This window comes from Mustela lutreola, chromosome 13 (genome assembly GCF_030435805.1).
Source record: "Mustela lutreola isolate mMusLut2 chromosome 13, mMusLut2.pri, whole genome shotgun sequence".
NCBI classification, from domain to species: Eukaryota; Metazoa; Chordata; class Mammalia; order Carnivora; family Mustelidae; genus Mustela; species Mustela lutreola.
The window spans coordinates 31861277-31874450 of record NC_081302.1 but is presented as its reverse complement, the minus strand read 5'-3'; the positions used below and the strand labels follow the sequence as shown (position 1 = coordinate 31874450).

Here is a 13174-nt window from a genome sequence, read left to right as displayed (position 1 = left end):
TGGATGCCACAGTGTGAAGGACCCGTGGCCTGTAATGAGAAGTAAGGTCCACTTACTGACCCTTGCTATAGCCTAGAAACCGCCAATCACATGTCTATTTCCTCGGTAAATCACTGTTACTGTCATTTGCCAAGAGGGCCATCGTTGGTGACCCAAGTCCTTGTTAGTGACTTGGACAGTTAACCACATCTGGAGTCCTCTTCTGAGTTACAGGTGTTTCATCTTGAGAAGGGAAGACCTAACAAACAGGAAACTGTCTTCGAGGAAGTGTGGCAGTTGTCCTAGGAGGAATGGCTCCCCATAATGTCCACGCTCTAATCCGCGAACCAGCCAGTGTGTTGTGGTGGCGGCACATTGGGTTCGAGGGACGACTGAGGTGTAAATCCGTTGACTTTGAGATGAGGAATGGATCGGGATTATCCAGGTGGGCCCATTATAATCCCGATGGTCCTCATAAGTGGAAGAGAGAGCGAGAATTAGTTGGGTGGTGGTGTGACAGACTCAGGCTGATGCTGCTGGCTTTGAGGGTGGAGGAAGGAGCCTCTAGTGATGGAAAAGATGAAAGAAATGGATTTTCTCCTAGAGCCTCCAGAGGAAATGGAGCCCTGCCAACACTTTGATTTTAACCGGGGGAGACTGATTTTGGACTTCTGACCTCCAGAACTCTAAGACAATAAACTGGTCTTGTTTTCAGCCATCGACTAGTGGGGGTGTGTTTCCCTCATGGTGAAAACAAACATATGGGTTAAGAGCACAGACGCAGGGATTGGACTGCTTGAGGTTTGAATGACCTCAGGTTCGTCGCATACCTCTTAGGCCTCAGATCCTTCATGTGTAAAATGGGAACAAAAAGACTTCGTATGATATTTTACTGTGACTTAGAGATAATTTGCATAAAGGGTCTCAGCATGCTGCCTGGCATACAGTAAGAACTCCGTGAATGTGAACTTGAGAAAAACAGCTGTTCAGCGGAGGGCCAGTTGGGACGACAGGAGAACTGAAAAGTGTCACAGAGGGTCAAGGGGGGTTGAGAAACCGGGGCTATCTGAAGAGAAGATGTGAGGCTGGGGCAACGTGTGGCGTGTCTGAGGCAGGAGAGCTTTCTAAGTGGCTAAGGACTCCCGTGGGAGAAAGACGAGAACGTAGTGCGCATTAAGTAGGCAGATTTAGGATCAGTGTTTTACAATGACAGCGAGGGAGTCTTTGGACTTTTTTTTTTGACATAGAAATGATGAAAAGTGAGTCAGCCTCATAAAGCAAGGAGTCCCTGGGGCTGGGAAAGCTAAAAGAAGGGCTGATGATCCAGACACGTCCCCTGTAGAAGTGACTCGGAAAGCGGGTGGGAGCAGCGGTGCTGAACGGAGTGTGGATTCCCGGCCCACTCTAGGCTCATACTCCATGTTGTTCTCCTTCATTAAATGTACGTCACTGCTTCGTATACTGTGTTTTGGCATCATCATGACATGTTTCTTTTCTTTTTTTAAAGATTTTATTTTTTTATTTGACAGAGAGAGACCACAAGTAGGCAGAGAGGCAGGCAGAGAGAGAGAGGAGGAAGCAGGCTCCCCGCTGAGCAGAGAGCCCGATGTGCTTGATCCCAGGACCCTGAGATCATGACCTGAGCCGAAGGCAGCGGCGTAACCCACTGAGCCACCCAGGCGCCCCATGACATGTTTCTTTAAGCAGTTATGTATTTGTTTTACTTTGGAACAGAGAGCATGGATAATTTGAGGACAGAACTTTTTTTTTTTTTTCTTTTATTCCCATTTTGTCCACTGACTTTTGGCAACCACCAGTCTGGTCTCAGACAGAAATTCTTAAGCCTCTATTTCAGCATTTTGTGTCCCTTCCCTTCCCTTTCCCCTCCCCCCCTTCCTCCTCTTCCTTCCTTCCTTCCTTCCAACAGAGTAGATAGGTTTTAGAACTTCATTTTTGATGTATAAAGTTTCATTCGAACACCATGGAAGACCATACTTAATCCATGCTGCAGTTCGACAGAGCCTGTTGCTGCTTCTGTGAATTTAATTGCAACCCACGTTGATTAGCATTTCAGTAACTAGCCCTTCAGCCAAGCACGGTCCTCATGCTTTTGACCTTTCGCTGCCCTAACTTGCCAGGGCTCGGTTCTGCCTCTCGGTATGGTTCCTGCCCCTCCTCTGCCAAGCAGTGCTGGAGAAAAGCATGCCGTGATTTATCATGTATAATCCCCTGGGCCCTCAGTGTCACTTGGCAATTGCTTTTAAGCATTCCTAGTTGGTTCTTACACCTGTCGTCATATGTGATGGAACTTGACTGCTCTCCTTGTCCTCAAATCCTTTGCTTTCAGCACACGACTGAGGCTCTTTGCAGAGAAGCAGCAAAGGAAAATGTGCTGTGTACTTATCTCACAAATAACCTACTGAAGTTGGGTCTATGTGTTTTCCTACAAACTGTAATTATCCCATGCAGGGGTTAGTAACACAGCTTCCATTTATTCACTAAGCCACACATAAGGAGATGGCGTCTCTAATAATAAAACTCGTGCCACTGATCAAAATTGCAACCACACCACTTCCTTCATAGAAACTGCATAACTGAAATGCACATTTGAGTGTATCGTTGTCACTCCGTGCTTGGCAGTTGCTTTAAAATAATTCTGAATGGTCCCAATGAGTATATCACAGGAATGGAATTTGGGTACTTTTGGGGATGACCTAATGAGGAGCTCCGGAATCCCTAGGCGACCGCTGCTCTTCCTAAGGAGAAACACTGCTATCAATCCTAGTTGGAAATATTTTCCTTATTTTGTTATTTTGCCACAAAACGATGTCTATGAAGATTCGAATCTCCTGAGATTTTCTTAGCATGTGGATTCTGATGGAGTCAGTCCGGGGCGGTACTCGAGTCTGCATTTCTAACCGTCTCCCAGGTGATGCTGATGGTGTGTGGATCCCACGTCAAGGACTAAGAGGCCGGGCCAGCTGTTCCTAGTTGTGTCGTGAGCATCTCCTGTGGGGTGACTGTGTGCTCCCTCTGCTGATTCCGATGTGGCCCACTGGGGACTGCTACTCTAACATAGAGATTTAGGTTCGGTTTTTCTGTCTCAAACTGTGGTTACAACCTCTTGGTTGTTGGCATATACTTCCTAACTTTTTGTCACTGTTAACTCTAGGGACAGGAGACAGGGGCTTTGGTGCTATACTGTAAATAGAAAAGGAATTGAGGTCACCAAGCCTCTTGGCCTTCAACTTAATTAATCTGCACCCCACGTGTGCTCAGGGTCCGAGGAATTGGATGATGTGCTTCCTTTTTTAATCAAAAACTCTTGCTTGAAGTAGGCATAGAAACTTACCGGGAGTAACAGACCAGAGTGAGCATCTGAGGAACGTTTGGTTCATTGATGGGGCCCACTTCCAGGTGACGTCATTCCAGCGCCATTGGTTTAAGGTGGTGACTGTGTGGCCCTTGTTGCTTCTACGGTTATAGCCCTGAGCACCGTTTTACTCTTTTTCAGAATCGGTTAGGATTTTGGTCTTATTCAGGGCTTCTGAAATAGGTCTGAAGGTGAAACTGAGGGTGAGGCTGTGAAATCCTTTAAGATCTTGGAAAGATCTGAAATAGTACCTTGGAAGTCTGTCCTGGCAAGCTGTAGGGCTTCTAAGAGCAGAAAGCGGATGTCCCTCTGTCATCTCTGCAGACCAAGACGGAGAAGGCTTCTCTGGTGGGAACTTGTGGGTGTGGCTTTTCTCTAAAGTGTTTAAGTGCAGTAGGATGCATCACAGTATTGAGGGAATTGGATGTGCAGAAGCAAATACTGTAAAAGTAGAGCGAAAAGGACAGAGGATGACCAAATGAAAAGACCTTTAGTTCCCCCCAGCCTTCACAGGCAGGAAGCGGACTGGAAGAGCTACATACCTGCAAACACAAGCTACTTCGCAGGGAAGTAAAAGGTGGTTGTGAGGTGGAATCACCAGTCCAGAGAGGGAAGTGGAAATCTATGGGGAGTTTGCTGGCCTTGGATCCTATGAAGGACCTTCCAGTCTATGCCTTGTGGAGTTTCTGTGGATCAGCGACTCCTGTGTACCTTAATTCCTCCACACTTTGAACTAGAATATGTCTAGAGGTTACCCTACACCACTGTATCTGGGTGTGTGAGGGAGGGTAACTTGTCACTTTAGTTCACTGATTTTCACCTTGAGAGGAACTGTGTTCAAGGGCTATCCTCAAGGATCTGCACTTGAGGAGCCGCGTGTAAACCTGGATTTGGTTCAGATGAAATTCCAAACTTTGAGCTCCCCTTGCAAAGGGGTAGCATTTCCAGGATTTTGGGAAAGGGTTCATGTATTTTGCATGTGGGAGGGACATAAATCATTGGGGCTAGAGAGTGAACTGGAGTGTCTGGTCCTCAGAGATCCCACTCCTGCTCTTTCTGTTCTTGTGTGGTTCTCCCTACATTGAATAGGGCTGCCCTATGTTACTGGCAGGAGACTCAGGAAGTAATGATGTAGAACTTGGAAAGATAGGTCATGAGACACTACAGCTGCCACCTTACTTGCTTTTGGATCATTCATTCTGTCCGGCAGCCTCATAGAGAAGTGTGTTTGGTAAAGAACGCAGGCTTCCTGCCATAACCAGCCCCAACTTGCTGGCTCTGAGGGCACCACCCTGGACATGGCTTCTTCAAGCCCCAGGAAGGTCCTAGGTGATTGAAGTCTGGCCTAACGTCTATAGCTGCTTGGAGACCTCCAAGAGCCATCCAACTTGGGTTACTCCCGAATTCCTGATCTTCAAAGACTGTGAAATCATAAATGTCTATGGTTTTAAGCTGCAAGTTTTGGGATAACCAGTTCTGTAGTGGTAGATAATCAGTAGAGGTACCCTAGGGGACTGATGGAATCCTGGGAAGATTGGTAAATTTTTGTGGATTCCTCATCTTTCCTCAGTTGTGAGCAAATAGTGTTCCTGACTCCCTCACTCATCTCTAATTCACCCTCATTGCTCCACCTGTCATGGTTACTTTGTAAATGACTCAAGGCCAAGGGCTGGAGAGGGTTTGGGGGAGACTATGAAAATCTTAAGTCATCCTGCCTTGTCGGTTTAACTAGTGTCTGCTTTTATTCATGTTGTAGATAAATGACTCTGAAAAGAGCTATTGCAGATCTTCCGGGACCCTCATTTTGTTTTGTTTTTGTGAAGCCACTTGTGGTTCTCACTGAGTAGGAGGTGCAGAAGTTGGGTGCAGGCTTTTGACATGAAGTCTTGAGGGTTAGGTCAAGGGGGACCGGCTTCTCTCCTCTTGCACAGAGCTGTGTGCCCTAGGGAATGGGGTGCAGATCCAGAAACTACTCATTTCACAGATGAGGAAAATGGGGCCAGAAAGGCTGATGAATGTTTCCAAAGCCACACAGTTGGTTAGTGGCAGAGCTAACTTGGGGTCCTGGCAAACAGTCCAATGAGAAGATGTTTCATGTTTGTCCTTTGTTTTTACTTTATCTTGGCTAGTTTCAAGTGAAAACGATCCCATTAATGAAACTAAATGCTTCCCTTTTAATATGTTGAGTGGGGTGTGGCTTTATGATGTTCCAACAGACATTAAAATTTTATAATTTTGTATCTCCCCTTAGGCGACTCTCTGCCTAGGTCTTTTGAAATTGCAAAAAATAAATTACCAATAGGCTCAAGTCCAAAAAGCAGGATTTATGTGGCAATTCTGATCTTAATTCAACTTGTTCTTGCTGCATAGGCCACGTGGGGCCGTGTTTGTAAAGCTCGTCTGTTTTAAACCTGAGCATCATTGAGCTCTTTTTTTCTTTTTTTTTTTTGTCTTTTTTCCCCCCTTCTTTCCTTTTTTTTCCTCTTTTTCCCCCCTTGCTTTTCATCATCATGGAGCTCTTTAAGAGAACTTGCTTTTTAATGTAATGGCTTTATTTAATACTAGAAATTAATCTATTTTTATTGTCTCCAATTAATTATAATCACTTCAGATTTGAAGTGGTTTCTTTCTAAATAGGTGGATGGGTTTTGAGGCATTTGTGGCTTTATTTATTCTTATCAATAGGTACATACTTGTCAACCGGATACATGCTATTATGTCTTTAGAAAACACATGTAGAACCATTCTGGCTGTTCATTCAGTAGGTTTACTTTCAGTTTAACTTGCTCATAATGTTTTATAACATTTTAAACATTCAGACCAAATTAAATTTGTGGGAAGACTTCTTTTTTCCTTTTTTTTTTTTTTTTTTTTTTTAAGTAGGACGATTTCTAATGGATTATTCTTCCTCTTTAGAAATGTGCTTTTCTTCCTGTAGGATTTGAGGTACTAGGAAACCAAGCCGTTTTTTCTTGTCTGCTTCTTTGAAGGCCAGTTTTAGAACTGTTAATTTGAATGACAGTAATGAGATAGTGTAGGTTTTAAAAATTATGTGAGCTTAACAAAATGATCACTTTTGCTGATTCTGGAATTTTGCCAATATGTTATTCCCCCTTTTTTCTACTAAGATTGAATACCTTCCATTGAGTTGTTCGACTTTTGACTTATAAATTCTTTTAATCTTCAACCTCTTGCTTCAAATGATCTTGGATTCCACAATGGACAAATTATGGGAAGAGCCCCAATGTTCATCAACTGATGAATGGATAAAAAAAGATGAGGTAGACACAATGGAATATTACTTGGCCTTCAAAAGAATGAGATCTTGCCATTTGCAATGACAGGGATGGAACTAGAGTGTATTATGCTAAGTCAAATGAGTCAGAGAAGGACAAATAGAATATGATTTCACTCGTTGGAACTGAAGAAACAAACAGGTGAACGTATGGGAAGGGGAAGAAGAATAAGATAAAAACGGAGAGGGAGGCAAACCATAAGAGACTCTTAACTATACAGAACAAACTGAGGGTTGTTGGAGGGAAGGTGTGTGTGGGGATGGGCTAAATGGGTGGTGGGCATTAAGGAGGGCACTTGGGATGAACACGAGGTGTTGTATATAAGTGATGAATCACTAAATTCTACTTTTGAAACTCTACTCTTGAAATTCTACTCTACACTGTATGCTAATAAACATGAATTTAATTAAAATCTTGGGAGAAAAAAAAATCAAACAATTGTGGATTTCAACTTTCAGCTGGGTAGTTCACGCTGCCTTTAACTGATAGTACACTAGGATAACCTCTCATCTCGACACACACTTTGTTTTGAAGGTCCCTTAGTGTCTAGTAGTCAGGATGGCTTTTCTCTTGCCATACATTTGCTTACCCTTTCCCTAACCCCTCTCACTCTCTCCAGAATCTGTGCTGTTGAATTTAGCCTCTTCATCCTTGCTCCTCTATTGTTTTCTCCCACTTCACTGGGCCACCCTGCCTCTTCTCCTGGGGATGAACTTCTTCTGATGAGATAAGAGTCATCGTCTTTCCCCGAGGGGCAGCTGTCTTCTGGCTCCTCACGGCCAGCCGCCAGGGAGGTGAGGTCTCAGGGAGGCCCTCTCTCACGACGGATGTGGTGGTGCCAGTGTGCCAGTGCATGGACGCGTGTTGGCATGGACGCGTGTTGGCATCCTAGCAGGCTATTCTCTTCCCCGAGAGTCCTCACAAAGAGAAGGTCAATGGTCCCCATGCAACCTTCACAAGCTCAACCCCCTAAAGGAGAAGAGGGCCGCTCACGTGGAGTCTGTTCACCAAATGTGTGTCTGAGGTAGCCAGGGTCCGGGCAGCCGTTGACAGGAAGGGAAAGCACTGGTTTGTGAAAGGGGGATTTGTGTTTTTGAAATTAGCTAGGAGGACAGCCTAGATTTTCATTCTTTTTGGAGGCCGTCCCTGAGGCAGGTGCAGGGCGTGAATAATGTACCACACCTAAACTATGTGACTCGGCCAATGAACGTTCAGCTCCTCCTGGGTCCTATAGTGTGGTTTCCCTGTCTGTCAAGAGCTGGCTCGGCAGCCGAACCCAGATTCCAGGTGTGGTATTCCACAGTCGTTCTGTAATTTGTAATCATAGAAACAGAATGTTCCTCCTCTTATTTCTTCCCTGCCAACAGTTTCTGGGTGGGTGAATGTCAGTAGCTGGAGTTATTTTTAAAGAGGAGAGGTGAGGCTTGTCGTGCAAAGCTGGGAAGAGGGCGTTTGTTTGCGGAGCAGAGCTGACATCAAAGTGTAGATTACTGCTCAGTGGCTAGGCACTTGTCCTGTAACAGGTAATGTTTAACGTGCTGGTCACAAAGATCACAGAACAGCGTATGCCCGGGCATAAGCTAGCACTACCGTTTATGCTCTGCAAGACTGAAAGGCTACACATGCCCGTGTAATTAAAAAAAAAATGTATGCATTGGTCTTGCTGCCTCCTTTTTTGCTGGCTGTAATTGGACTTTGAAGCCTAGAAGTTCTATCATAAAAATTTGTACCCTTTGTTTGAGAGAGAGCTCGGCTAAGCAATCACTTTCCACTTCTTTTCACAGGATAATATAAACGTTTTTTTGAAAGCTTGTGAACAGATTGGATTGAAAGAAGCCCAGCTTTTCCATCCTGGGGATCTCCAGGATTTATCAAACCGAGTCACTGTCAGGTAAGTTTCACTGGTTTGTTACACATTTTTTTCACCTTAGGGCTTATGGCTGAAGTGCAAAGAATTTCTGAGATTTTATGATTACTGAAAAATCGTACCTCCGTCTTCCTCTGTTCTCATTCCAAAACTGATTATTTAAAAAATAGCTTAGGGATTGTGAATGTGAAGCTGTCTGTAATTGAGACCGTGGCATGTTGTTATTTTAAATCTCGATACTAGCTAAAATGGTAGTTTATATTTTAATGCTTGTCCAGCATGGTAGTGTTTGGTGGCTAATGGTGAGGGTACACGTTATAGAGTGACTTTACAGGTTATATTACATTTTATAGAGTAAAAATGTGGTCTTTATATATTTGGAATTAAGACTAACAAAAATGAGACTGGGACAGTGGTTAAAGAGACTTTCTTTTGTAATTTGGAAGGCAGTGGTGGCTGGCACCAATGTGGAGCGCTAATGACCTTGTCAATTGTGGTTGATTTCTAAAAATAAGCTGTTTTTCACTATTTTAATAGTATAGATGAGAAAGTGAAAGTGGGGGGTGAAAGCGTGCACAGGTGTTTCTGTTGTGTTTTAGATGGAAAATGGTGTCATGTAGGAGTATATGGTTTCAGGAAATCTGGTTTTAAGCTCCTGTGAGATTGTTTTCCCCCCTATAAATCTAATTTGCTTTCAGTGAGTCAGAATAAACTTGTGTTACCAGATAATCGTGACAGGAAAATGATTTAATTTTGTAGGAAAGACTACCTCTTTATCATGACCCTTAAAGCTAATTAACATTTTTAAAAAGAGAGACTATAAACACCTTATTCTAGCTGTAGAAAAAAGTAGAAATGGAAAAATTAGTTTCTACCATTTTAGACAAAGATTTAGTTTATATGGTTGATATCCTGTTGTAATAGCTTTAAAAGCTATTTAAGAATTGATGGTAAAATCTTAAAAATGGCCAATGATTTTTCTTAAAGAAAAATAACCCTGTGTATAAGTATCATAGTACGCATGGTCTTTTAGTAGTAAAAGCTAAAAGTCCAGATAAAATTCATATTTTCAAAGCCTAACAGTACATATTTTTAAACGATCAAGCCATTTTGAACGTATATGCTTCTAGTTCTGTTGAATTAGCGTTTCTAAATTACACAGCCTTGGTAAGTGCATAGCAGGGATGGGTCTGTCTGCATTTCTGATTAATTGGAAGATAGTTTGTTCCTAAGTTTCATCACCAAAATGGCATGTTTACTTATGCAGTATTGTGAGATCATGCTTGATATCCATGAAAATAACCGCATGGATGACTTTGATTTATTTTTCCTGATCAGCCTTCTCTAGAGACGTATCTGATGGACAAGTAAAGTTTTCACTTAGAAAGTGCTTTATTCGTAATGAACGGGGACAGCTTAAGGAAAACATCCCCCCACCCCCACCCGAATCCTGGAAGGTTTTGAAACTCTGTAGCAGATGTTTGAGTAGGCTACTGATTAGGCAAAACATGTTTGTTGGCTTCTAATTCCAAAAATGCTCTGAACAAAACCTGCCTGGAGCTGTCTTCATGAGATGTTGGGTCTAAAGTGTTTAGGGAAAAAAAATCAGTACCTGGGTTCAGTCTCGAAGGAAATTAAATCACTGACAAACCGAAACTGGGAGGTCGCGTAGTTAGAGCTGTAGTAGGAAGCATGCAGAACAACTTGTTTCAGTGGAAACCGCAAGTTCATAAAGGTGTGCCTAGGTAGTACCAGCAGGAATGCCTGAGAGCCTGGACTCTGCTTGGGAACATTTCCCCCTGATAATTCTGTCTCGTTGGACCAGAGAGCACAGGGCTTGACCCTGGGTCTACCGCAACAGAAGCCGGGAGGCGCCCCCCCCCCCCCCATTCATGAAACCTGTGCAAACTGACAAGAGGCTTATTCAAAAATGTTGGCCGCAGCTCTTCTGCTTGGAGATAGCAGTTTTATAAAAGGAAGCAAGTTTATGGGAAAACAAGTGACTGGTTACTAAATATCCATGTATTTCTTAGTTTTTAGTTTTCTTAATATAATGCAGGGAGTTCTGTAGGTCAGACCCCGTCCTGTCATTATTGTAGATTAAAGGACTTGGTGTTGGTTAGACCGGTGGTTTTCAACTGGGAACAGTTTTGTTCCCCCGGTGGAGGTTTGGGAAGGTTGAGAGATAGTTTTGTCACTACAGTTGGGCTGGGAGTGCTGTCGGCATCTCGTGGGGCAGGAATGCTGCTAACTACCCGTCAGTGGACAGGATAGTCCCCCAAACAAAGAAATTTTCAGCCCCAAATATCGGTGGTGCTGAGGTTGAGAAACCCTGACTTAGACTTTAAATTCCTTATTTCCACTCTGCCTGCAAGTTAATCATGTGGAAATGAAGGCTACTGACTGACAATATATTCTGCTAAAATGTAACTTTTTGCTTATATTGTTATAATAATTTATGTATTTCCGTGTTAGTATGTTTGACCATTTAAAAAGGAAAGCTCATTATCTCCATGTGTTTTTTTGCTCATCTGTGTATACATTAAAACTAGCAAAAATGGGGCAAAGTACTCAATTATTTTAAATGCTCTCTCAGAGCTCGTCTGGTAAGGCTTCTTGAGCAGTTTGTAGACATGCTGCGAGTGTGATCTAACATGCGTGTTTGCATGACACGCTGAAAGCAGATTGGAGAGGTTAGTCAATAAGCCTCCAGGCCGGCAAATGGGAGGTATTTCTTGTGAGAGGGCAGCGACTAAAAAAAAAACCCACGATGGCACATGGAGCCCAGGAGAGTTTTGTGAGGTAGGAATGAGTGGCAGGAACAGAGGCAACCAATTTTTTTTTTTTTTAAAGATTTTATTTATTTATTTATTTGACAGAGAGAGAGATCACAAGTAGGTGGAGAGACAGGCAGAGAGGAGGAAGCAGGCTCCCTGCTGAGCAGAGAGCCTGATGCGGGGCTCGATCCCAGGACCCTGAGATCATGACCTGAGCTGAAGGCAGAGGCTTTAACCCACTGAGCCACCCAGGCGCCCAGGAGGCAACCAATTTAGAGAGCTGTGCTCTTCGTTAATTTAACAAATCCAGACCCTAACTATGAAAACTCATTTTCCAGCAACTACAGATTTGCAATTTACTTTGCAATAAAAACTTTTCCACTGGTCAAACAGAACTAGGGTATTCCTTATATTTCTATAATTATACGTATTAATATGTAATCTAAATGTTCTAACTATTACTTCTTGTAGGAAGTAGTTGGAACATTTCCAAGCATGTTTGAATTATTCATTTATTTTGGGACTGCATGTATTCAAATATCAAATACTTATATTTTGACATTCCTGACTGTAATGAGTAGGATCCATCTTGACCTGTTCTTTCCCCCAACAGGAAAAGCAAATCTGTGAGTTTGCCTTCATGAGTTACAGTAGATTGAGGTTGAACTTGCCCTGGTCAAGACACTTACCGAGGCCGTGAAATTTAGCTTCTGCACCAGTGAATAATGGCTTCATTATTATTAACCATTCCCTAAATATCCGTCCTGAACTCAGAAACACAATCCACAGAGAAGAGGCGGTGAGACTCCTACAGAGCTGTCTTTGCACACTTTCTGCAGAAGGCTTTAGCAGAGGAAGCACCGTGACCCCAACATCATGCCACTGCACACTGGAGAGTCCCATAGCAAATGTCATGCTCTTTGGGGTGGCATCTGGTCACTCAGTGGCACCGAGCAATTGCTTGTCATAGAAGTCCACTTGACAGAGTGGTTCAGAGGTTGTCCTGTATTAGAGGAATCAAAGTTGGCAGAAAGGCGGAGTTGACTACTGTAGGTTTTAATTATATTTTTAGCAACTTGGCTCTGAAACACCGTCCCATATTTAAACCATTGCTCTAACGAATTATATATTGAAATTTTGAAGCTGAGAATTTGAACAGATTGTAAACATGTTTCTTCTTTCTACCCCCTTATCATTCCAAGCCAGTTTTTAGCACTTCCTCAGACGCATTCTGTTCATAATACAATTGCAGGATGGCCATGGTCTTGAGCATGCTAGTGCAGTTATGCGAAGAAAAATTATTTTCAAGTATAGAATTACGCTTCCCTTTAGGCTACTGATATTTTAGGTGTAAACGGTAACTTAAAATGTTTTGGTTTTTAGAAGATGTCTCTCAAAGGGAGGGTACAGAAATTGATTTTTTTTTTTACGCATACTAGTTGACAAAGGAACAGTAGTTGGAAACAATTAGTGTTAACATATTTCCCTCATGAAAATAAAGGAGGCTCAAAACGATATTTTAAGGATTTAACTGTTCTCTGGAGCTTCAAAAGGATACTTGATTTTGTGGCAATACTGTAAAGTCATTTCTCAGGAATCTGGTTCCCAGATGGCAACTCGAACCGCCTGCCAAACTGAGTTTGGGATATGAATGTGTATGTGCGTATTTATTTAAGATTTTAATTCAAGTAAAAGTAAAAATATACCTACTCTGAAGTAATTTTCATCATTTTCTTACTTAAACCTGCTTTTACTTTTTTTTTTCATGCCCTTCAAATGAGTTTCTCAACATCTTAATCTTTTTTTTTTTTTTTTTTAAATAATGACATCTAAACTTGGATCAGTAACTTGATCCCAGTGACTTCCACCTGTCAATTCATGT

The 13174-nt window shown here is 42.6% G+C and overlaps 1 protein-coding gene across 12 annotated transcripts in view; it reads left to right on the top strand.

The window, feature by feature from the left end:
- LMO7 (LIM domain 7) overlaps positions 1-13174 on the top strand; it is a 217253-nt gene that overhangs the window by 110837 nt on the left and 93242 nt on the right. For 9 of the 12 annotated variants that reach the window (XM_059144334.1, XM_059144333.1, XM_059144330.1 and 6 more), the window contains exon 5: positions 8433-8539. In XM_059144334.1, the coding sequence (XP_059000317.1) occupies positions 8433-8539 (107 nt within the window). Of the gene's footprint in view, positions 1-7836; positions 7936-8432; positions 8540-13174 lie in introns of those variants that run through there. The other 3 variants (XM_059144336.1, XM_059144332.1, XM_059144328.1) reach the window with 1 other exon arrangement.